The 23,603-nt window shown below is 49.8% G+C and overlaps 1 protein-coding gene and 1 pseudogene across 1 annotated transcript; one reads left to right on the plus strand and one right to left on the minus strand.

The window, feature by feature from the left end:
• LOC146076317 (U2 spliceosomal RNA) lies at positions 1-171 on the plus strand (annotated as a pseudogene).
• Positions 172-3,120: 2,949 nt separating this feature from the next.
• On the minus strand, positions 3,121-15,750 carry SPAG7 (sperm associated antigen 7). Its single transcript, XM_083185794.1, has 7 exons — positions 15,594-15,750; positions 13,472-13,539; positions 12,728-12,816; positions 7,761-7,845; positions 7,596-7,685; positions 5,561-5,717; positions 3,121-4,065 (listed from the first exon to the last, which is right to left on the minus strand). Exons 1-7 carry the CDS (start codon positions 15,676-15,678, stop codon positions 3,953-3,955), a joined length of 687 nt encoding a protein of 228 aa, XP_083041920.1. The 5' UTR covers positions 15,679-15,750; the 3' UTR covers positions 3,121-3,952.
• Positions 15,751-23,603: the final 7,853 nt, after the last annotated feature.

Here is a 23,603-nt window from a genome sequence, read left to right on the forward strand (position 1 = left end):
GTATCTGAAAATAGATTTGTCTGTTCTGATTGGTTTAATATCGGATACGCCTCCTATCTGGGGCAATATATTAAATGGATTTTAAGAACAGGGATGTGCAAGAAGAGCTTGCTCGGTCCGCTCCGTGCATTGACCAGGTATTGCAGTACTTCCAGCACCGGCGCACCCACAAATCCATGTCATTAAGGTCCTTATTGTCCAGTCCTAACTTTGAAGGTATCTCCCTTTACTTTAATCAGGCTCCTATTCTGGAGTACCCTGATACAGATAAAGACAGGTAAACCTGTTTGGTCCCCCAGTCACCCCTTTATTCCTACTCATTTCAGTCAGAGGCAAACAGGAAACATACGGAGGTAGGTAGCGAAGGTCCTGGAGGGATGAGTAGGTTAGAGGGGGAGAACTCCTTGCTCTCCCCCCCTCCTCCAGCTCTTCCGTCCTCCATCGTAGCCGCTGATTTTGCTACCTACTTTTCAACCAAAATCTCCTCTCTCAGGACTGCCATCACTGCTGCCATGACCTCACCCTCTCCCTCCTCCCCTCCTACATCTCCACTCCCCTCCTTCCAACCCCTGTCCTCATTTTACCCCACCACTGCTGCTGAAGTCCACTCTATCCTTCAATCCGCTTCTCCCTCCACCTGCCCGCTTGATCCTATCCCCTCCAATATTATCCGTCGTCTCAGTCCATCAGTCTGCTCTCACCTGGCTCACCTCTTTAATCTTTCCCTATCCTCTGGGATCTTCCCTTCCTCCTTCAAACACGCTCTTGTCTCCCCAATTCTCAAAAAAACAAATCTGGACCCCAACTCTCCATCCAACTACAGGCCCATCTCCCTCCTCCCTTTTGCCTCCAAACTCCTAGAACGTCTGACCTATAATCGTCTCCTAAGCCACCTTACTGCTAACTCCATTCTAGACCCCCTCCAATCCGGGTTCCGCCCTTTACATTCCACTGAAACTGCCCTGACCAAAGTCACTAACGATCTACTATCGGCTAAATCCAGAGGCCTCTTCTCTATCCTCATCCAGCTTGATCTGTCGGCTGCCTTTGACACTGTTGACCACCCTCTCCTGCTCAACACCCTCCGCTCCTTTGGCATCACTGGCACGGTCTTCTCCTGGTTCACCTCATACCTCTCCGATCGCTCCTTCTCCGTCTCCACTCCGAGCTCCTCCTCTCCTACTACCCCCCAGCCAGTCGGTGTTCCCCAAGGGTCAGTCCTTGGCCCTCTCCTCTTCTCCCTCTACACCACCTCTCTGGGCACCCTCATCAGCTCCTATGGTTTTCATTACCACCTTTATGCTGACGATACCCTAATCTATCTCTCCTCCCCCGACTTATCCCCATCACTTCTGTCCAAGGTCTCCGAATGCCTCACGGCCATCTCAGCCTGGATGACCCAACGCTTCCTGAAACTAAACATGGCTAAAACTGAACTTCTAATCTTCCATCCCCCGAACATCCCCTCTTCTCCCACTATCTCCATCAGCATTGGTGAAACCGAGATCACGTCCACCGACCAAACGCGCTGCCTCGGTGTCATCATTGACTCCTCCCTCTCTTTCACCCCCCACATTCGTGCTCTCTCACAGTCTTGCCGCTTTCACCTACGCAACATCTCACGCATCAGACCATTCCTCTCCACTGACGCGACCAAAATTCTCATTCACTCTCTTGTCATCTCCCGCCTTGACTACTGCAACATCCTTCTCTCTGGGCTACCTCTCACCCGCCTCGCACCTCTCCAATCCATTCTTAACGCTGCTGCTAGGCTCATCTTCCTCTCCCGCCGCTCTACCTCCGCCTCCCCCCTCTGTTTATCTCTTCACTGGCTCCCCATTCCTTTCCGAGTTCTCTTTAAACTCCTCACCACCACCTACAAGGCTCTCTCCTCCTCCACCGCTCCTTACCTCTCTTCACTGATCTCTATCCACACTCCCTCCCGTCCTCTTCGCTCCATCGCTGACCGCCGACTGACCTCTCACCTAATCACCTCCTCCCACTCCCGTGTCCAAGATTTCTCTCGCGCTGCCCCCCTGCACTGGAACAACCTCCCGCCACCCATCAGGCTATCTGATTCCCTTACCTCCTTCAAGCGCTCCCTCAAAACCCACTTTTTTCGACTAGCCTATCCCTCCTCCTAACCTCTTTTGATCCTCCTATCCTGCCTCCGTTCCCCTCCGTTCCTACTTATCCTATTGTATTTCGTTCGTCCACCCACCTATTTTTAGTATGTTAACTCTTATGAGCAGGGCCCTCCTTCCTCACGTACTCACCCTACCTCATTACCTCACCTGTGCTCCTGTCCTGTTCTTCCCTTCCTCTACTTCATCTTCGGTCTCCTTGACTATTTTGACACCTACTTCTGAACTGATGCTGATTTTAGTTCTACCAGCTATACCCCTATTTATACTGTATCTTTCTACACACCCTGTACGTTACCTTGTAATTTTTTTTTTTGCTATGTACGGCGCTGCGGACACTTTGTGGCGCCTTATAAATAAACGTACTACTACTACTACTATATGGTGGGGACAGACATAGGAAGCCTTCAGAACAGATTGCAGATAGAGGGAAGGGGATCTACAGGAGGTTGCAGTAGCCTAGGGGGAGATGATCAGGGTTACACCAGTATCTGTGTGAATCAGTTGATGGGGACGCAGTGTAAATCCCGGTGGTCGGGATCCCGACCGCTGAAATCCCGACACTTTCTCCCTCCGGGGATTTAATATTGAATCCAGTTGATGATACGATGGAACAAAAGAGAGGAAGGTTGGGGAAATTGTGGAGAAACTGGAAGGGTTGGATAATAGGGGGGGTGGGGGTGTAATTCGGAGAGTGGCAGATGAAATGGGTTTGCAAGTGGAGAGGGAATTTGGGTGCGATTAGGGTACAGAGTGAGATCAGTGGGAGAAGGAAGGAGACCAAGAGTAGAGGACTCACACGGGTGGTTGTGTTCCCTGCAGCTTGTCCCTGGCCTATGGGATGATAACCTCACTGGTGGTAACTCTTTAATGGCGAGGGACGCCCTGCTTACCCAACATGGAGACACAAACCCATTGTATCATTTATTACAGAGGAAAAGCTAAAAACAAGAAAATAAAACAGAACACTCAGTGCTTCAAATTCAACAGGTTTGTTCACTTTAATGAAGAGGTAGGTATAAATAAGTCAGGGGAGGAAATGGTCTTATCTATGAAGAACAGAACATCGCCCCGCGGGATGCAGTGGTCAGACCGAAGGGGGGGGGGGGGGGTAGGGTAGATAAATAAATCTATTTAGAACATTCTCTTGCAGCCAGTAACACACGTCTAAAAACAAAAACACGCAACAAGCCGAATTACGGGGCAGCGCCCCCTGCCAAGGCATCTGTATGCCCAGATCACAGCTTCTGTGTTGGCTAAAAGAATCCCTCCGACTTCCACATTGCAGATAGGGCAACGGACATATGGTCCAACAGGGCGCCAACGCAAGCTTCTAAACCTGCATGATGGGGCAGAAAAACCAATCCAAAAACATTACAAATATAAGGCTTAAAAACATATTATAAAAGCAGATTACTATCATTGATCAGGCTAAAATCAGGAGCTTTCAGTACAGAGCCCAGTACATCACCAGCGGCGAGGAGTAATGCGGTTCTTCCATACAGCAGGACACGTGTGGTCATTAGAGGAGGACACGGACATCAGCGTCAGACAGCAAAGCCTCCCTCGCGGGCATCAGCTGAACAAGACAACTGAGGTGGGTGCGTAGTAATACTCTCGTCCGTCCGTCTGCGCCCAGCTGCCAACACGCGACTGACTTACTGCGCAAAGTCTTTTCAATTAACAAAATAAAAAAAAATTTTTTTTTAAAGGGTAAAATCAGCAGCAGATAAAATCTCTGTTTTCATGGGTGTCTTTCCATCTCCGGTCACATGTGGGCAGGATGGGTCCAGGATGCCCAGAGAGTCTTAGGAGCTGCTGGACGCAGACACTCCGTCCTCTTGCTTTAGGCGCTTCTTGGCCCGGATCTCGTTCATGGCCTCCTCGATGGAACGGGTGTCCCGCTTGTTGGCAACAGGAACTGGGGACAACAGAGCAAGAGTATTAGAAGTGCCACAGCAGACGTGGCAAGCCAGGCTGGATGGCCGCCACAGCGATTCTCTAACCGTGGTTTCAGAGGTCTCCAGTTACCTGCTCTGACCCACAGCTAAGAGATACCACCAGCCCTACCAAGGGGATTACGGCTGCTCTTTCCAATCCACAGACCGAAGCACCACAGGAGTCCAATACCGGCCACTTGTAAGGGTGGGGGACTCAGTGGGCACAAAGCTGCTGAGAACGGGAAGACGAATTCTTGGCAATTCTAAGCTTTACATCTCTACTAGGACCTCACACTAAGCCTCAGCAGGTGGGAAACACAGAAAACCCGCCATGACCTCCCAGAAATTCTACCAAGCTCTGCCGGGACTTTCGGCAACACACTAAACTTGCACATTGTAGATTGAAACATAAGTTCTAGAGGTGTGTACACACGGGGGAGATATATTGCTAGCAATATATTGCTTGCAATATATTGCTGAGTAATATATTGCTCAGTGTACTTGCAATATATCTTCGCAATATTTATCTCAGCAATATATTGCTCAGTTTCCAGTTTTTCAGAGGGACCAGCAATTTTCCCTGAAAATTGCTTGCAATTTTGACTAGATTTTTTTTACCCTCTATTTAAATTCATTTATGATTGACATGGGTTGTGGGAAGTCCTTCTGGAAGGGAGTAAAAGTAAAATTTTATTTGATGCCACGTACTATTGGTGTGGGGCAGCATGGTAATGCTCATGCTGCCCACCGATGGTGCAAATCACCATCGATGGGCAGCATGAACATAATCATGCTGCCGTACACCAATGCCCCTTCATTTTATTTGATGCCACGTACTATTGGTGTGGGGCAGCATGGTAATGCTCATGCTGCCCACCGATGGTGCAAATCACCATCGATGGGCAGCATGAACATAATCATGCTGCCGTACACCAATGCCCTCTACTACAGCCTATGCACTTACTGGATAGTGCGGCTGTGCAGGACTAGCGTGCTGATGGGGGGAGATGCTGCTGTAAGCGCGGGCAGAGAAACAGAGCGGAGGTAATGAAGAAGCAGGGGCTGGCTCCGTGACACGGCGGGTGGGCGGTGACAAGGCGGGTGGGCGGTAACACGGCGGGTGGGCGGTGAAACGGCCGGCGCTGAACTAGTAGCTGTCGCTTGTCGCTGGTGCACAGTGCTTTGTGCACCGGCGACCAGCAATTTTGGGGGAGAATCGGAGGAGCAAGCTCCTGCGACCAGCGACCATAAAGGGCTGGCCGCGGGAGCGCGCTCCCTGTCATTTATCGCTGGCTGCACATGAAATAACTGGCAATATGGTCACTGAGCGACCATTTTGCCAGCGATTTCATGACTAATTGCAGCAGTGTGTACACAGCATAAGTGCGATTGTTCCTATTAATGCTGTATCAGTTTGGTTTTCTATTTTTCGGTCATGTCTGGATACGAGAGGACATCATCTCCACCGGTCCTTACCGCAGCCGTAGGTCTTGTTGGCTTGCAGGGTGTGGGCCGCGTCCTTGGCGGCGACCTTCCCAATCAGGTGGCTGTATTTATCCTTGTAGTCAGTGGCTGGGTTGATGCAGGATGGACCTCTCAAAGCATCAGCTTCTGCCTCCCGCCGGGCCAACTCCTGCCGGGACACAAAATATCAAATTACCACCGCTCTACCGGGTCGTATGGGGACACTGGGACAGTGTGGTGATAGTGACTGCTACAACCCCTCTCCTTTCTAGAAGTTCCCAAAAGGCTCCAGTGTTATAAGGACATGAAGACACAACTGGGGAATACAGAACAATATTCTCCAATAAGACCAAGAACAATGAAGGAAGTCTGGAAAATGACCATAGTAATCCACAGTGTAGACACCAAGAAGAACCATCGGCCCTTCTGCCATGCAGTTCCCTGGTCTAATGGGCTGGGATCATCCGTTCCTGTACAGGGAACGCTACTTCTGCAACCCATGCCAGTCAGGCCGGAAGCACAACGTCCATATTTAGAGTCGATGTGGAGACCAGTGTGGTCTGAAAGGAAAGTTTCTGCCCTGATGTTACGAGCAATGAAGCCCCTACAAGACAGAGCCACCAGCTCCCAAACTCTCCAGGCTGTGGAGGAAGCGAACTGGAAGCCAGACGGGAGAGGAACTTCACTGACCGCAGCGAATGGCAGGGAGGGTGGGAGTGTAAAACTCCCAGCATGCCCTGCCACAGTTTTGCTATTAGGGCATGCTGGGATCTGTGGTTCCACAGCAGCTGGAAGACCACATGTTAAATAACCCTACTCAATACCATCGTTATATGGATAACAGGGAAAGTTTAGTGGTACTTGTGTATTTTGGCGGCGCCCCCGATGTCCGTCGTACGACGAACAGATCGCATCGCATCGCATGCCATGCACCCGATGGCATGCGATGCGATTTTGACCCCCTATACGACCAAAAATCGTATAAGCACCCTAAAGGGTGCTTTTGAGCACCCAAATGGGTGCTTACAATGTTAAATGCACCCCCACGCCACCCCCCCACTATAAACGTGAACCCGAAGCGTGGCGAGCGCAGCGAGCCCGCGAGGGGCGGCGGTACGCGTCCTACGACCTTTTCATACCCCCACTATCCACGTCGGCGTGGAGTTGAGAATAGAATAGTGTGGCGAGCGCAGCGAGCCACCGAGCCCGAAGCGTGGCGAGCGCAGCGAGCCCCGCGAGGGGACGCGGATACCTTCACAGTTATACGCGTCCCCTCGCGGGCTTCACAGGTGTCCGTGGCGACGCGGACACCTGTGAAGCCCGCGAGGGGACGCGTTTACCTGTGAAGGTATCCGCGTCCCCTCGCGGGGCTCGCTGCGCTCGCCACGCTTCGGGCTCGGTGGCTCGCTGCGCTCGCCACACTATTCTATTCTCAACTCCACGCCGACGTGGATAGTGGGGGTATGAAAAGGTCGTAGGACGCGTACCGCCGCCCCTCGCGGGCTCGCTGCGCTCGCCACGCTTCGGGTTCACGTTTATAGTGGGGGGTGGCGTGGGGGTGCATTTAACATTGTAAGCACCCATTTGGGTGCTTAACATTGTATAAGCACCCATTAGGGTGCTTATACAATGTTTAATCGCATCGCATCGTATGGCATCATATGCCATGTACAATGGCATACAATTTCAAAATTGTATGCCATCGTGCACTAACGTACGATATCGCGTCGCATCGCATACCATCGTATGTGTTATGGTATGCGATGCGATGGGCGCCGCCAAAATACACAAGTACCAGTTTAGTCTTTTTAGATTGATCACAAAAACGACCTTGTGACTGACCGATAAGGGCCACAAGGATGGGTCCCCACTGCAGGCCCAGCTTCCGGACGCCCTCCTCATGTACCAAACCCCATACAAAGCCAATGACTAGTTTTCACTGGGTTGAGGTTTGTTCCCATGTGCACATTGCCTTGGAGTACACTAGGTCTCTGTCACAAGGACCCGCCGCCCCCCAGGGTCAGGAGATGTCCGGCCAGCACTGTACCTTCAGCCTTCTCTTCTCTTCCGCCATTGCTGGGTCCCACTCCTCACCCTTACGATACGCCTCCAGCTCCTCGTCGCACGGTGCAAACTCCTGAGAGAGACACACACAGTGTCAGATCTACGGTAACACAACACTGAGTGTAACATAAACCCGAGGGCCACTCACATTCTTAAAGATCATGACGTATCTGCTCTCCTCCTCCTCTCCGAATGAGAATGAGGTCAGGCCGGCCACCTCTACCACGTCGTGTCTGTAAGAGGGGGAGACCAGAGGCGTTGGTAATACAGACCCTGTCCCAATATAAACAGGGGGCCATTAATACACCCTAACACAACGTGGCCCCGATATACAATAAGGCACCCCGGACTGTATTTGTGTTCTTAAATATGCGTGGGAAAGGCTTACTTTTAACTGCAGGGAATTGTCTGCCTGACCGGTTGCGGCTGTAGTTTGGAGTTAGTAATAGTTCCAATGAACAGGAACAACCAAACAATACAGAACAGCAGCAGCGAGACCGAGTGTTCGATGTTCTGGGGGACATTACTCTTATTCAGATACCGATCAGTACTGAGATAGGATGAAGGAGCCCGGCACAAAGGGGGAAAGAAGACGGCCATTATATTTCACAAGGGTTGTTGCTATGGGCAACCAATCAGAATCTACTTATTTATTTACCACCTTCTAGAGCACAAGTTTTCAACGTCGGTCCTCAGGACCTCACACAGCGCATGTTTTCCAGGTCTCCTCACAGAAACAAGTGTAATAATTAGCTCCACCTGTAAATCCTGTAAGATGTGTCAGTCAGTAATGAGTGACCCGGAACATGTGAACTGTGTGGGGTCCTGAGGACCGGGTTTGAGCAGCACTATTCTACAATACAATTATATAGTATGTTATTGGTTGCTCAATAGCAACATCCCATCTGACAGAACTCCCATCTGTAGAGGTAGCTTATCTAGACTTTAGTAAGGCTTTTGACACTGTCCCACATTGCAGACTGTTAAATAAACTTGAAAGCTTGGGATTGGATTCTAAGATAGTTGAATGGATAAGAGCATGGTTGCAGGACAGAAAACAGAGAGTTGTAGTAAACGGAGTACAGTCAAAGGAGGGAAAGGTTACAAGTGGAGTACCCCAGGGATCTGTACTTGGACCGGTGCTTTTTAATATCTTTATTGGTGATATTGCAAATGGAATTGAGGGTAAAATGTGCCTTTTTGCAGATGACACAAAAGGTATGCAACAGGGTAGACACACCAGGAGGGGTAAAACAAATGATTGATGATCTAGGTAGATTAGAGGAATGGTCAAGAGCATGGCAACTACAGTTTAATGCCAAAAAATGCAAAATCATGCACTTGGGTCTCAGAAATCCAAAGACTCAATATAGTATAAATGGCACTATAATGGAAACTACTGAGGAAGAGAGGGATCTAGGTGTCACTATTTCAGGGGACTTAAAAGCAGGTAGGCAATGTAACAAAGCAATGAGGAAGGCAAGTCAGATGCTTGGTTGCATAGGGAGAGGTATCAGCAGTAGAAAGAAAGAAGTAATCATGCCACTGTATAGGTCATTGGTACGACCTCACCTAGAGTATTGTGTTCAGTTCTGGAGGCCATATCTCCAGAAGGATATAAATACATTAGAGACTGTACAAAGAAGGGCAACTAAAATGGTACATGGCCTACATCACAAAACATACCAGGAAAGACTAAAAGATCTTAATATGTATACTTTAGAGCAGAGAAGGGAAAGGGGGGACATGATAGAAACTTTCAAATAAATCAAGGGTTTTACCAAGGTACAGGTGGGAGACATTCGTCACAGGAAGAGGAGCAACAGAACACGAGGACATGCACTGACACTAGAGGGAGGAAGGTACAGGTGGGAGACATTCTTCACAGGAAGAGGAGCAACAGAACACGAGGACACGCACTGACACTAGGGGGAGGAAGGTACAGGTGGGAGACATTCTTCACAGGAAGAGGAGCAGCAGAACACGAGGACATGCACTGACACTAGGGGGAGGAAGGTACAGGTGGGAGACATTCTTCACAGGAAGAGGAGCAGCAGAACACGAGGACACGCACTGACACTAGAGGGAGGAAGGTACAGGTGGGAGACATTCTTCACAGGAAGAGGAGCAACAGAACACGAGGACACGCACTGACACTAGGGGGAGGAAGGTACAGGTGGGAGACATTCTTCACAGGAAGAGGAGCAGCAGAACACGAGGACATGCACTGACACTAGGGGGAGGAAGGTACAGGTGGGAGACATTCTTCACAGGAAGAGGAGCAGCAGAACACGAGGACATGCACTGACACTAGAGGGAGGAAGGTACAGGTGGGAGACATTCTTCACAGGAAGAGGAGCAGCAGAACACGAGGACATGCACTGACACTAGGGGGAGGAAGATTCAGGTGGGAGACATTAGTCACAGGAAGAGGAGCAGCAGAACACGAGGACACGCACTGACACTAGGGGGAGGAAGGTACAGGTGGGAGACATTCTTCACAGGAAGAGGAGCAGCAGAACACGGGGACATGCACTGACACTAGGGGGAGGAAGGTACAGGAGGGAGACATTCTTCACAGGAAGAGGAGCAAGAGAACACAAGGACACGCACTGACTCTAGAGGGAGGAAGGTACAGGTGGGAGACATTCTTCACAGGAAGAGGAGCAGCAGAACACGAGGACATGCACTGACACTAGGGGGAGGAAGGTACAGGTGGGAGACATTCATCACATGGAAGAGGAGCAGCAGAACACGAGGACATGCACTGACACTAGAGGGAGGAAGGTACAGGTGGGAGACATTCTTCACATGGAAGAGGAGCAACAGAACACGAGGACATGCACTGACACTAGAGGGAGGAAGGTACAGGTGGGAGACATTCTTCACAGGAAGAGGAGCAGCAGAACACGAGGACATGCACTGACACTAGGGGGAGGAAGGTACAGGTGGGAGACATTCTTCACAGGAAGAGGAGCAGCAGAACACGAGGACATGCACTGACACTAGAGGGAGGAAGGTACAGGTGGGAGACATTCTTCACAGGAAGAGGAGCAGCAGAACACGAGGACATGCACTGACACTAGGGGGAGGAAGGTACAGGTGGGAGACATTCTTCACAGGAAGAGGAGCAGCAGAACACGAGGACACGCACTGACACTAGAGGGAGGAAGGTACAGGTGGGAGACATTCTTCACAGGAAGAGGAGCAACAGAACACGAGGACACGCACTGACACTAGGGGGAGGAAGGTACAGGTGGGAGACATTCTTCACAGGAAGAGGAGCAGCAGAACACGAGGACATGCACTGACACTAGGGGGAGGAAGGTACAGGTGGGAGACATTCTTCACAGGAAGAGGAGCAGCAGAACACGAGGACATGCACTGACACTAGAGGGAGGAAGGTACAGGTGGGAGACATTCTTCACAGGAAGAGGAGCAGCAGAACACGAGGACATGCACTGACACTAGGGGGAGGAAGATTCAGGTGGGAGACATTAGTCACAGGAAGAGGAGCAGCAGAACACGAGGACACGCACTGACACTAGGGGGAGGAAGGTACAGGTGGGAGACATTCTTCACAGGAAGAGGAGCAGCAGAACACGGGGACATGCACTGACACTAGGGGGAGGAAGGTACAGGAGGGAGACATTCTTCACAGGAAGAGGAGCAAGAGAACACAAGGACACGCACTGACTCTAGAGGGAGGAAGGTACAGGTGGGAGACATTCTTCACAGGAAGAGGAGCAGCAGAACACGAGGACATGCACTGACACTAGGGGGAGGAAGGTACAGGTGGGAGACATTCATCACATGGAAGAGGAGCAGCAGAACACGAGGACATGCACTGACACTAGAGGGAGGAAGGTACAGGTGGGAGACATTCTTCACATGGAAGAGGAGCAACAGAACACGAGGACATGCACTGACACTAGAGGGAGGAAGGTACAGGTGGGAGACATTAGTCACAGGAAGAGGAGCAGCAGAACACAAGGACACGCACTGACACTAGAGGGAGGGAGGAAGGTACAGGTGGGAGACATTCATCACATGGAAGAGGAGCAGCAGAACACGAGGACATGCACTGACACTAGAGGGAGGAAGGTGCAGGTGGGAGACATTCTTCACAGGAAGAGGAGCAGCAGAACACGAGGACATGCACTGACACTAGAGGGAGGAAGGTACAGGTGGGAGACATTCTTCACATGGAAGAGGAGCAGCAGAACACGAGGACATGCACTGACACTAGAGGGAGGTAGGTACAGGTGGGAGACATTCTTCACATGGAAGAGGAGCAGCAGAACACGGGGACATGCACTGACACTAGAGGGAGGAAGATTCAGGTAAGATCTGAGGAAAAATTACTTCACAGAAAGAGTAGTAGATAAGTGGAATAGCCTACCATCAGAGGTGGTAGACGCAAACACAGTAGAACAATGTAAACATGCTTGGGATAGGCATATTGATATCCTTACAAAAAAAAAAAATAAGGATCAAATATGGTTTGAGGTAACATGTTAAAAAGGGGCAGACTAGATGGGCCAAGTGGTTCTTATCTGCCGTCAAATTCTATGTTTCTATCTTTGCGAATTTCCCCCAAAGAGCTTACAATCAAAATATGGATCAAAATTAGCTAGAAGGCAAAAGGGAACCACGGCCACCAGCAGAGGGCGCTGCCAACTAAGGACAACACACACAGGTCACTCACAGGACGTAGGGAACACCGGCCACCACCAGAGGGCGCTGCCAACTAAGGACAACACACACAGGTCACTCACAGGACGTAGGGAACCACGGCCACCACCAGAGGGCGCTGCCAACTAAGGACAACACACACAGGTCACTCACAGGATGTAGGGAACCACGCCCACCACCAGAGGGCGCTGCCAACTAAGGACAACACACACAGGTCACTCACAGGACGTAGGGAACCACGGCCACCACCAGAGGGCGCTGCCAACTAAGGACAACACACACAGGTCACTCACAGGACGTAGGGAACCACGGCCACCAGCACGGGGCGCTGCCAACTAAGGACAACACACAGGACACAGGGAACCACGGCCACCAGCAGAGGGCGCTGCCAACTAAGGTCAACACACACAGGTCACTTACAGGATGCTGCGCTCAAGCTTCCCCATAGGCTTAAACTTCTTCTTCGTCTGAGTGGTGTCCTGGATAAACTCAGAGATCATCTTCTCCATCTGTAACACAGCAAAAGTCAGTCACCCTGCAGGGGGAGGGGAAGGCCTATAGCTCCCTTCTGTCTGTGTCACCCTGCAGGGGGAGGGGCAGGCTCATAGCTTCCGTCTGTCACTGTCACCCTGCAGGGGGAGGGGCCGGCCTATAGCTCCGTTCTGTCTCTCCACCCACCAGGGGGAGGGGCAGGCTCATAGCTCCCTTCTGTCTGTCACCCTGCAGGGGGAGGGGCAGGCTCAGAGCTCCCATCTGTCTGTCACCCAGCAGGGGGAGGGGCAGGCTCAGAGCTCCCTTCTGTCTGTGTCACCCTGCAGAGGGGAGGGGCAGGCTCAGAGCTCCCTTCTGTCTGTGTCACCCTGCAGAGGGGAGGGGCAGGCTCATAGCTCCCTTCTGCCTGTGTCACCCTGCAGGGGGTGGGGCAGGCTCATAGCTCCCTTCTGCCTGTGTCACCCTGCAGAGAGGGGGGGGCAGGCTCATAGCTCCCTTCTGTCCGTGTCACCCTGCAGGGGGAGGGGCAGGCTCAGAGATCCCTTCTGTCTGTCACCCAGCAGGGGGGGCAGGCTCAAAGATCCCTTCTGTCTGTGTCACCCTGCAGGGGGAGGGGCAGGCTCACAGTTCCCTTCTGTCTGTCACCCTGCAGGGGGTGGGGCAGGCACTCACCTTTTTCCTAAACTCCACTTTCTGTCTCTTGTCATGCTCTTGAATTTTCTTAATCCTCGCCGCTTGCTCTGTAGAATCACAGAAAATAGTGAAATATAGATATACAGGTGTGTCCTCTCCTGTATACTGTGTGTGACTGTCGCTGTATATGGAGCATGGGAGATATTGCACATGCCCAGTGGAGTTGGCCGGAGGGACCCACACAGCAGCAGCACTGGGGATGACCATTATTGCCTTTGTCATGGATGGCAAAAGTGCAACTGGCCATCGATAGTGTGGAACTATGCAATGGATATCGTATAGATTGTAAGCTTGCAGCAGGGCCCTCCTACCTCCAAGTCTGTCTGTTACCCAGTTTGTGCTATCACTGTCTACTATTGTGTAACGGAACCTGCCGCGCTATACAAGACACTAACGGGATCTGCCGCACTATATAAGACACTGTAACGGAATCTGCTGCGCTATATAACACACTGTAACGGAATCTGCTGCACTATATAAGACACTGTAACAGAATCTGCTGCGCTATATAAGAAACTGTAACGGAATCTGCTGCGCTATATAACACACTGTAACGGAATCTGCTGCACTATATAAGACACTGTAACAGAATCTGCTGCGCTATATAAGAAACTGTAACGGAATCTGCGGCGCTATATAAGACGCTGTAACGGAATCTGCTGCGCTATATAATACACTGTAACGGAATCTGCTGCGCTATATAAGACGCTGTAACGAAATCTGCTGCTGCTATATAAGACACAGTAACGGAATCTGCTGCGCTATGTAAGACGCTGTAACAGAATCTGCTGCGCTATATAAGACCCTGTAACGGAATCTGCTGCTCTATATAAGACACTAACGGAATCTGCTGCGCTATATAAGACACTGTAACGGAATCTGCTGCGCTATATAAGACGCTGTAACGGATCTGCTGTGCTATATAAAACGCTGTAACGGAATCTGCTGCGCTATATAAGACACTGTAACGGAGCCTGCTGCGCTATATAAGACACTGTAACGGAATCTGCTGCGCTATATAAGACACTGTAACGGAATCTGCTGCGCTATATAAGACGCTGTAACGGATCTGCTGTGCTATATAAAACGCTGTAACGGAATCTGCTGCGCTATATAAGACACTGTAACGGAGCCTGCTGCGCTATATAAGACACTGTAACGGAATCTGCTGCGCTATATAAGACACTGTAACGGATCTGCGGCGCTATATAAGACCCTGTAACGGAATCTGCTGCTCTATATAAGACACTAACGGAATCTGCTGCGCTATATAACACACTGTAACGGAATCTGCTGCGCTATATAAGACGCTGTAACGGATCTGCTGCGCTATATAAGACACTGTAACGGAATCTGCTGCGCTATATAAGAAACCATAACGGAATCTGCTGCGCTATATAAGACACTGTAACGGATCTGCTGCGCTATATAAGACACTGTAACGGAATCTGCTGCTCTATATAAAACGCTGTAACGGAACCACCACATTCCACCTATACACCACACTGGGGGGGCACCACATTCCACCTATACACCAAGCTGGGGGGGCGCCACCACATTCCACCTACACCACGCTGCGGGACACGGCGTTCCACCGATACACCATGTTGCAGTCCCCTGTGGAGCCTACAGCAATTACTCTCTATTGTGCAACACCAGTGTCATGCGCTTCTGGCCCTTTAAGGGAAGTGTGATTGACAAAAACGGCAGCCAATAGAAGAGTATGTGTAGAGGGGGAAGGGGGGTAAAGGCGGCAAAATGCGGAAGCCTGGCAAAGGCCCACACTGCCACAGACCAATCACAGGCGACGTCCACGGCAGTGTGACCAATCAAGGACCGCCTAAATCAACAAGCGTTCGCCGATTGGTTTCCCAGTCGCCCAAGCTGCGTGCTACAAAGTGGGAAAGCCCTCAAGACCTGACAACCAATAACCGCGAGGTACCTGCCTAATCTCCGCGCTAATTGGACGCTACATCTCGGCGCAAGCCAATGAAAGCGCTGACTGGAACCGGGCATGATGTCAGAAGGCGACCGGGCAGCCGCGCCCCAGCTGCAGGGATCCTGCTGCTCGGCGTTTCCGCACTCCCGTTCCCAGACTCACCTCGGGCCTTCTGACGGCTTTCCTTGTCCCCGACCACGGGCGGCCGCTCCATGGAGCTCAGGATAGAACCGAGCAGATCCGCCATCTTGGATTCTCTGTGAGCCGGGGGGCGCGCGGCCCATTAGCGTGCGCGCTCCCTTAAAGCGGAAACAACTGACCTCGCGTGTCCCCGCCCACCTGATCCTTAAAGCGGCAACCCCTCTGCAGTGCAGCATAGAAAGAGCCATGGAGATTCCAGGGCGCCACCTGCTGGCCAGGCTTACACCTGGGCACTGATAGATTTGGTGGAGCAATGACCATATCCTCCCTCCCCCCACCCCCATTATAACCACTGAGCATCACGCTGCCACCCAATGCTGGGGAAGGCCCTCCGCAAATTACCTCAGCCTGGCAATCCGGTGTCCCCATGAGGTTGCGTGCCAGGTAAAAGCAGATAGCGATGGCGCCACAGCATCATGTTGCAGCTGAGTTGCCATTTTAGTGAGACCATCACTGTGCCAGGGTGGTTATGGATCCCTAGACGGGGCACCGTCCTCTGGCAGCCTGCTAGCGGGTGCTGAACAGAAGAATTGCAGAATGCAACTGCCGCTTCTGGGTGGCGCTGGAGACCTTACCTGTGTCCGCCATCATCCAGGTCAATATTGCCACCTCTATATTAAACGAGTTAGGAACTGATTGGCAGCTTTATCTCTCTCCAAACTGTGATACATATGCTCCAGAATTTCATGAGTGTCATACATCCTGCTGTGTCCATTGCAGTAACAGGATGTCCACCATTCATGGTGCTGCTCTGCAGACTGGTTGGGGGTACTTGTAATAATAATGGTAATGGCGGAAGAAGTCCCCCATTGCTGTGGAGATGAACCATGTTGCGTCACAGTCTGCATCTCCACTAGCGTCATCATCAACCAGCAATCTACTGAGAGCTATTCGTGCTGCCCTCAGACATCATCTGCCCAACACTGACACAGGTAGATGAAGCATAGAAACATAGAATGTGACGGCAGATAAGAACCACTTGGCCCATCTAGTCTGCCCCTTTTTTAAACATCTGGTATTTGTTTCCTAGCACGGCCACACCGATTTACATCGGGGTGGTTGTGTCGGAAAAATCGCGTCGATCGCATCGCATGCGATTTGGCCGCATGCGATGCGATCGACCCGATTTTTTTATTGAATCAAATGTAAATCGGGTCCCTGGGACCCGATTTTACATTGGATTCAATGTAAAATATTCCCTAGACCCCCAAATTTTAGTACATAAACCCCACCCCACGATAGACGCCAACTCGAAGCGTGGCGAGCGCAGCGAGCCCACGAGGGGCGGCGGTGCGCGTCCTCCGACCTTTTCATTCCCCTACTATCCACGTCAGCGTGGAGTTGAGAATATATAGTGTGGCGAGCCACCGAGCCCGAAGCGTGGCGAGCGGACGCGTATAACTTCACAGGTATACGTGTCCCCGCGCGGGGCTTGCCACACTTCGGGCTCGGTGGCTCGCTGCGCTCGCCACACTATATATTCTCAACTCCACGCCGACGTGGATAGTAGGGGAATGAAAAGGTCGGAGGACGCGCACCGCCGCCCCTCGTGGGCTTGCTGCGCTCGCCACGCTTCGGGTTGGCGTCTATCGTGGGGTGACGACGGGGCCATATATAATGTGAAATGGGTCATATTGGCCCATTTCACATTTTTTTCAATGTGAGATGGACTTAATCAAGTCCATCTCATCTTGTGCCATTATAATGGCACAAGACCGACGCGATGCTCACGATTTCAATGTTAAAATATATTTTAACATTGAAGCCTATGGCAAAATCGGGAGCATCGCGTCGGGACCAATGTTAATGGTCCCGACCGACGCGATGCCCCCGATTTTGTACCTTTGCCGGCAAAATGGACCTGATTTCAAAGGAAATCGGGTCCATCGTGGGGATCGTGTACCTTAACTTAAAGGTACACGGTCCCCACGATTGTGGCCGTGCTAGGAAACAAGTACCAAACATCTTACCTCAAACCATATTTGATCCTTATTTTTTTGTAAGGATATCAATATGCCTATCCCAAGCATGTTTAAATTGTACTACTGTATTTGCGTCTACCACCTCTGTTGGGAGGCTATTCCACTTATCTACTACTCTTTCTGTGAAGTAATTCTTCCTCACATTTCCCCTGAATCTTCCTCCCTCTAGTGTCAGTGCATGTCCTCGTGTTCTGTTGCTCCTCTTCCTGTGAAGAATGTCTCCCACCTGTACCTTCCTCCCCCTAGTGTCAGTGCACGTCCTCGTGTTCTGCTGCTCCTCTTCCTGTGAAGAATGTCTCCCACCTGTACCTTCCTCCCCCTAGTGTCAGTGCATGTCCTCGTGTTCTGCTGCTCCTCTTCCTGTGACGAATGTCTCCCACCTGCACCTTGTTAAAGCCCTGATATATTTGAAAGTTTCTATCATGTCCCCCCTTTCCCTTCTCTGCCCTAAAGTATTCGTGCTCTCTCACAGTCTTGCCGCTTTCACCTACGCAACATCTCACGCATCAGACCATTCCTCTCGCGACCAAAATTCTCATTCACTCTCTTGTCATCTCCTGCCTTGACTACTGCAACATCCTTCTCTCTGGGCTACCTCTCACCCGCCTCGCACCTCTCCAATCCATTCTTAACGCTGCTGCTAGGCTCATCTTCCTCTCCCGCCGCTCTACCTCCGCCTCCCCCCTCTGTCTATCTCTTCACTGGCTCCCCATTCCTTTCCGAGTTCTCTTTAAACTCCTCACCACCACCTACAAGGCTCTCTCCTCCTCCACCGCTCATTACCTCTCTTCACTGATCTCTATCCACACTCCCTCCTGTCCTCTTCGCTCCATCGCTGACCGCCGACTGACCTCTCACCTAATCACCTCCTCCCACTCCCATGTCCAAGACTTCTCTCGCGCTGCCCCCCTGCACTGGAACAACCTCCCGCCACCCATCAGGCTTTCTGATTCCCTTACCTCCTTCAAGCGCTCCCTCAAAACCCACTTTTTTCGACTAGCCTATCCCTCCTCCTAACCTCTTTTGATCCTCCTATCCTGCCTCCGTTCCCACTTATCCTATTGTTTTTCATTCGTCCACCCACCTTTTAGTATGTTAACTCTTGTGAGTAGGGCCCTCCTTCCTCACGTACTCACCCTACCTCTTTACCTCACCTGTGCTCCTGTCCTGTACGTTACCTTGTCATTTGTTTGCTATGTACGGCAACGCGGACACTTTGTGGTGCTTTATAAATAAGCATACTACTACTACATATTAAGATATTTTAGTCTTTCCTGGTACGTATTGTGATGTAGGCCATGCACCATTTTAGTTGCCCTTCTTTGTACAGTCTCTAATGTATTTATATCCTTCTGGAGATATGGCCTCCAGAACTGAACACAGTACTCTACATGAGGTCGTACCAATGATCTATACAGTGGCATTATTACTTATTTCTTTCTACTGCTGGTAGCTCTCCCTATGCAACCAACCATCTGACTTGCCTTCTTCATTGCTTTGTTACATTGCCTACCTGCCTTTAAGTCCCCTGAAACAGTGACACCTAGATCCATCTCTTCCTCAGTAGTTTCCATTATAGTGTCATTTATACTATATTTAGTCTTTGGATTTTTGCAACTTAACCCCTTCACGACATTTGACGTATATATACGTCATGGCCGGGAAGTACTTCCCGACACATGACGTATATATACGTCATGACTTTAAACTGTCACTGCGTCTCGAGACGCAGTGACAGAGGGACGATGTCTGCTGTCCCTGACAGCAGACATGTCCCTGCATGCCCAGGGGGGGCTGCGATGTCGCCCCCCCGTCGGCGATCGCTGTGATTGGCTGTTCAGTGTGAACAGCCATTCACAGCGTTTTCCTGTGTTACCAGCGAATCAGACGCTTGGTAACACAGGTGTCAATCACCGCCAGGCGTCAGGGGGCATGAGGGGGTCATCGGTGACGATGACACCTCACCCCACCCTCACCCCACCTGCCCCCAAGGCTGTGATTGGTCCGTGGGACCCACGGACCAATCACAGCCAAGGCGCGACATTTAAACTAACGGTGACTGCGCTGCAGACGCCATTCCGGTCTGGAATAGCGTGCAGAGCGGTCACCGTGCCTATCTGCCGTGATACTGACCTGATCCTTGCTAATACTTACCTGATCCTTGCAAATACCTTACCTGATCACTTGATCACTGCTTGTAGCGTGCTGGACGCTTCCTGGATCTGACTTCCTGAGACTTCCTGCTGCTGCTGCAGTGTGATAGAGAGATAGAGAGATAGAGATAGAGAGAGATAGAGAGATAGTGACAGAGAGAGCTATATTTTGTGTCTGCTACCCCCCCTTTTTGGGGGTGCAGGGTTTTTTTATATATAAATAACTGTCACTGCTGCTGCTGCAGTGTCATAGTGATAGATAGTGATAGATAGTGAGAGATAGTGATAGATAGTGATAGATAGTGAGAGATAGAGAGATTTGTGTCTGCTACCCCCCCTTTTTGGGGGTGCAGTTTTTTTTTTATATATATAACTGTCAGTGCTGCTGCTGCAGTGTCATAGTGATAGATAGTGATAGATAGTGAGAGATAGAGAGATATAGTGACAGAGAGTGATAGAGAGTGTATATTATAGTGACAGAGAGTGATAGAGAGTGTATATTTTGTGTCTGCTACCCCCCCTTTTTGGGGGTGCAGGTTTTTTTTTATACATATAACTGTCAGTGCTGCTGCTGCAGTGTGATAGATAGTGATAGATAGTGAGAGATAGAGAGAGATAGTGACAGAGAGTGATAGAGAGTGTATATTTTGTGTCTGCTACCCCCGCCTTTTGTGCTGATCACTATATCTGAGGTGATCAGCAACTTTTTGGGGGCGCAGAGGTTTTTTTTTTTTATATATACCTGTCAGTTGCTGCCAGTTGCACCAAAGGTTGTGCACCTGCTGCCCCTCACTGGTAATCAGTGTCGCATCACTGATCACCTTTTTTTTTTTTTTTGTGGGTGCTGTGTGGTCTTTTTTTACACACATTGTGATTTTGTGGGTGTCCTGTGGCCACTGTGCGCTGATCAGTGACGTACATCACTGATCAGCTTTTTCGGCACAGGGTTGATCTATTTTTTTTTTTTTTTGATCAAATTCCTGTTGCCTTTGAGCGCTGTTCAGTGACGGACGTTACTGACCAACATCTGTGCTCAATTTTTGGCGCAGGACCTTTTTTTTTTGTTTTTTTAACCCCTTCAATTTTTTTTTTTTTTTAACCCCTTCAATTTTTTTTTTTTTTGTATAAAGTATTTTTTTTTTCTGCACTACATACACACTACACACTACATACCCCCCGGGTTGAAATAAAGTTTGTACCCCCCCCCTACACTATACACGTGTTGAAACATTTCACTACCAGTAACACAAAAATAAAAATGTCATCCCAAATGTCATCCCAAATGTCATCCCAGTCATCCAGAAGAATGTATTCAGTGGAGGAGGCATATGCCATGCTTGCTTCTGATTCTGACACAGCCAGTGAGGCAAGCATGGAATTTGAAGGATTCGTCTTAAGCTCCTCTTCCTCCTCTGGTGATGAGGGACCCCCTCAAAGACGCCCCCGTAGAGCAGCTGAGACCCCCCCCCAATAATTGATCTCGTATGGACCCCACCACCAGACAATTTTGAGCCCCAGGTTCCTGAGTTTTTGGCCATGCCAGGAATCCAATTTGATTCCACAGGTCTCAGAGAAATTGACTTTTTCAAATTATTTTTCTCTGATGATTTTATAAATTTAATGGTGGACCAAACTAATTTATATGCCCAGCAGTTTATTGCTCAAAACCCCACGTCATCATTTGCTAGGTGGACCCCTGTAGATGCAGTAGAGATGATGACGTTTTGGGGTCTGGTGTTTCATATGGGCATAGTAAAAAAGCCACAAATTAGGCAATATTGGAGTACAGATGTTCTGTACAGCACCCCATTTTACCGTATGGCCATGACTCGGACTCGTTTTGAGGCAATCCATAAATTTATACATTACACCGATAATGCACAGTGCCCACCCAGAGATGATCCCACCTTTGACAGGCTATTCAAAGTCAGGCCGGTCATTGATCATTTCAGTGCCAAATTTGCAGAGCTATACATCCCTGATAAATGTATTAGCATCGACGAGTCCCTTATACATTTTAAAGGAAGGTTTAAATTCCGCCAGTACCTTCCCAGTAAGAGGGCAAGGTATGGCATAAAAATGTATAAGCTGTGTGAAAGCACCACAGGGTACACCCACAAGTTTAGGGTATATGAAGGGAAGGATTCAAGAATTGAACCGCCAGAATGCCCCCCCTCCCTCGTAGGTGTTAGTGGAAAAATTGTCTGGGATTTAATGCACCCCTTCCTGGATAAGGGTTATCACCTCTATGTGGATAACTTTTACACCAGCATCCCCCTGTTTAAGGCCCTTGGTTCAAGAGGTACAGCAGCTTGCGGTACTGTGCGTAAGAACCAAAGAGGCCTCCCAAAAACGCACATTGCCCAAGTAATGAGAAGGGGTGAAAGCAGGGGAATATGCACCGAAAATATGTTGTTGGTCAAATATAAGGACAAGAGGGATGTCCTTATACTGACAACAATTCATGGAGACAGTACCACCTCCATCCCTGTACGAGGTACCAGTACCCACACCTCAAAACCAAATTGTATCCTAGATTACAATAAGTACATGGGCGGAGTGGATCTTTCAGATCAGGTACTGAAGCCGTACAGTGCCCTGCGGAAAACAAATATCTGGTACAAGAAGCTGGCCGTGTATATCATCCAGATGGCACTGTATAACGCTTACGTGCTATTCCGTTCTACCGGCCAGAGGGGGACATTTATGCACTTTCAAGAGAAAGTCATAAAGGGCCTAATATTTGGGAACCAGCAGGCAGAGGGCCCCAGTACTTCTAGTACTGGCCCCCGTCTTGTACCAGGGCAGCATTTTCCCAACGAAATCCCCTCCACTGCAAGAAAGGGCAGGACACAAAAAAGGTGCAAAGTTTGCTATAAAAAGGGAATAAGAAAGGAAACTATTTTCCACTGTGAAACTTGCCCCGACAAACCCGGCCTATGTATAAAGGAGTGTTTCAAAATATACCACACATCTATGGATTATTAGGTTCATCATTTCACCGTGCTTCGGGGGTCTTGCTAATGCCACATAGCACCCACCATTCATTCCACCAGAATCTGAGCTGCAAAATCCAAAAATCACTCCTTCCCTTCTGAGTCCTGTCATGCACCCAACTGGTATTTTTTGGTCACATGTGAGGCATTGCCGTACTCTGGAGAAATGGGGGCACAGATTTTGGGGTGCTTTGTCTCCTTCATTCCTTGTGAAAATGAAAAATTTTGAGCCAGAACTGCATTTTTGTGTTAAAAAATGTAATTTTTCATTTTCACTGCCCAGTTGTATCAAAATTGGTGAAACCCCTGGGGGTTTGAAATGTACACTATACCCCTAGATGAATTCCCTGAGGGGTGTAGTTTGCAAAATGGGGTCACTTGTGGGGGGGTTCCACTGTATTGGTGCTTTGGGAGTCTTGCTAATGCAACATGGCACCCACCATTCATTCCACCAAAATCTGTGCTGCCAAATCCAAAAATCACTCCTTCCCTTCTGAGTCCTGCCATGCGCCCAACTGGTATTTTTTGGTCACATGTGAGGCATTGCCGTACTCGGGAGAAATTGGGGCACAGATTTTGGGGTGCTTTGTCTCCTTCATTCCTTGTGAAAATGAAAAATTTTGAGCCAGAACTGCATTTTTGTGTAAAAAAATGTAATTTTTCATTTTCACTGCCCAGTTGTATCAAAATTGGTGAAACCCCTGGGGGTTTGAAATGTACACTATACCCCTAGATGAATTCCCTGAGGGGTGTACTTTGCAAAATGGGGTGACTTGTGGGGGGGTTCCACTGTATTGGTGCTTTGGGAGTCTTGCTAATGCAACATGGCACCCACCATTC

This window comes from Crinia signifera, chromosome 4 (genome assembly GCF_055691185.1).
Source record: "Crinia signifera chromosome 4, ASM5569118v1, whole genome shotgun sequence".
NCBI classification, from domain to species: domain Eukaryota; kingdom Metazoa; phylum Chordata; class Amphibia; order Anura; family Myobatrachidae; genus Crinia; species Crinia signifera.

Excerpts from the sequence above, each read along its gene's own strand:
- SPAG7 (XM_083185794.1), bottom strand. The coding sequence starts at position 15,678 with ATGGCGGATCTGCTCGGTTCTATCCTGAGCTCCATGGAGCGGCCGCCC. Across the intron at positions 7,846-12,727 it reads AAGCTTGAGCGCAGCATCCT|ACACGACGTGGTAGAGGTGG; the intron begins GTAAGTGACCTG and ends CCCCTCTTACAG. Across the intron at positions 7,686-7,760 it reads ACGTCATGATCTTTAAGAAT|GAGTTTGCACCGTGCGACGA; the intron begins GTGAGTGGCCCT and ends TGTCTCTCTCAG.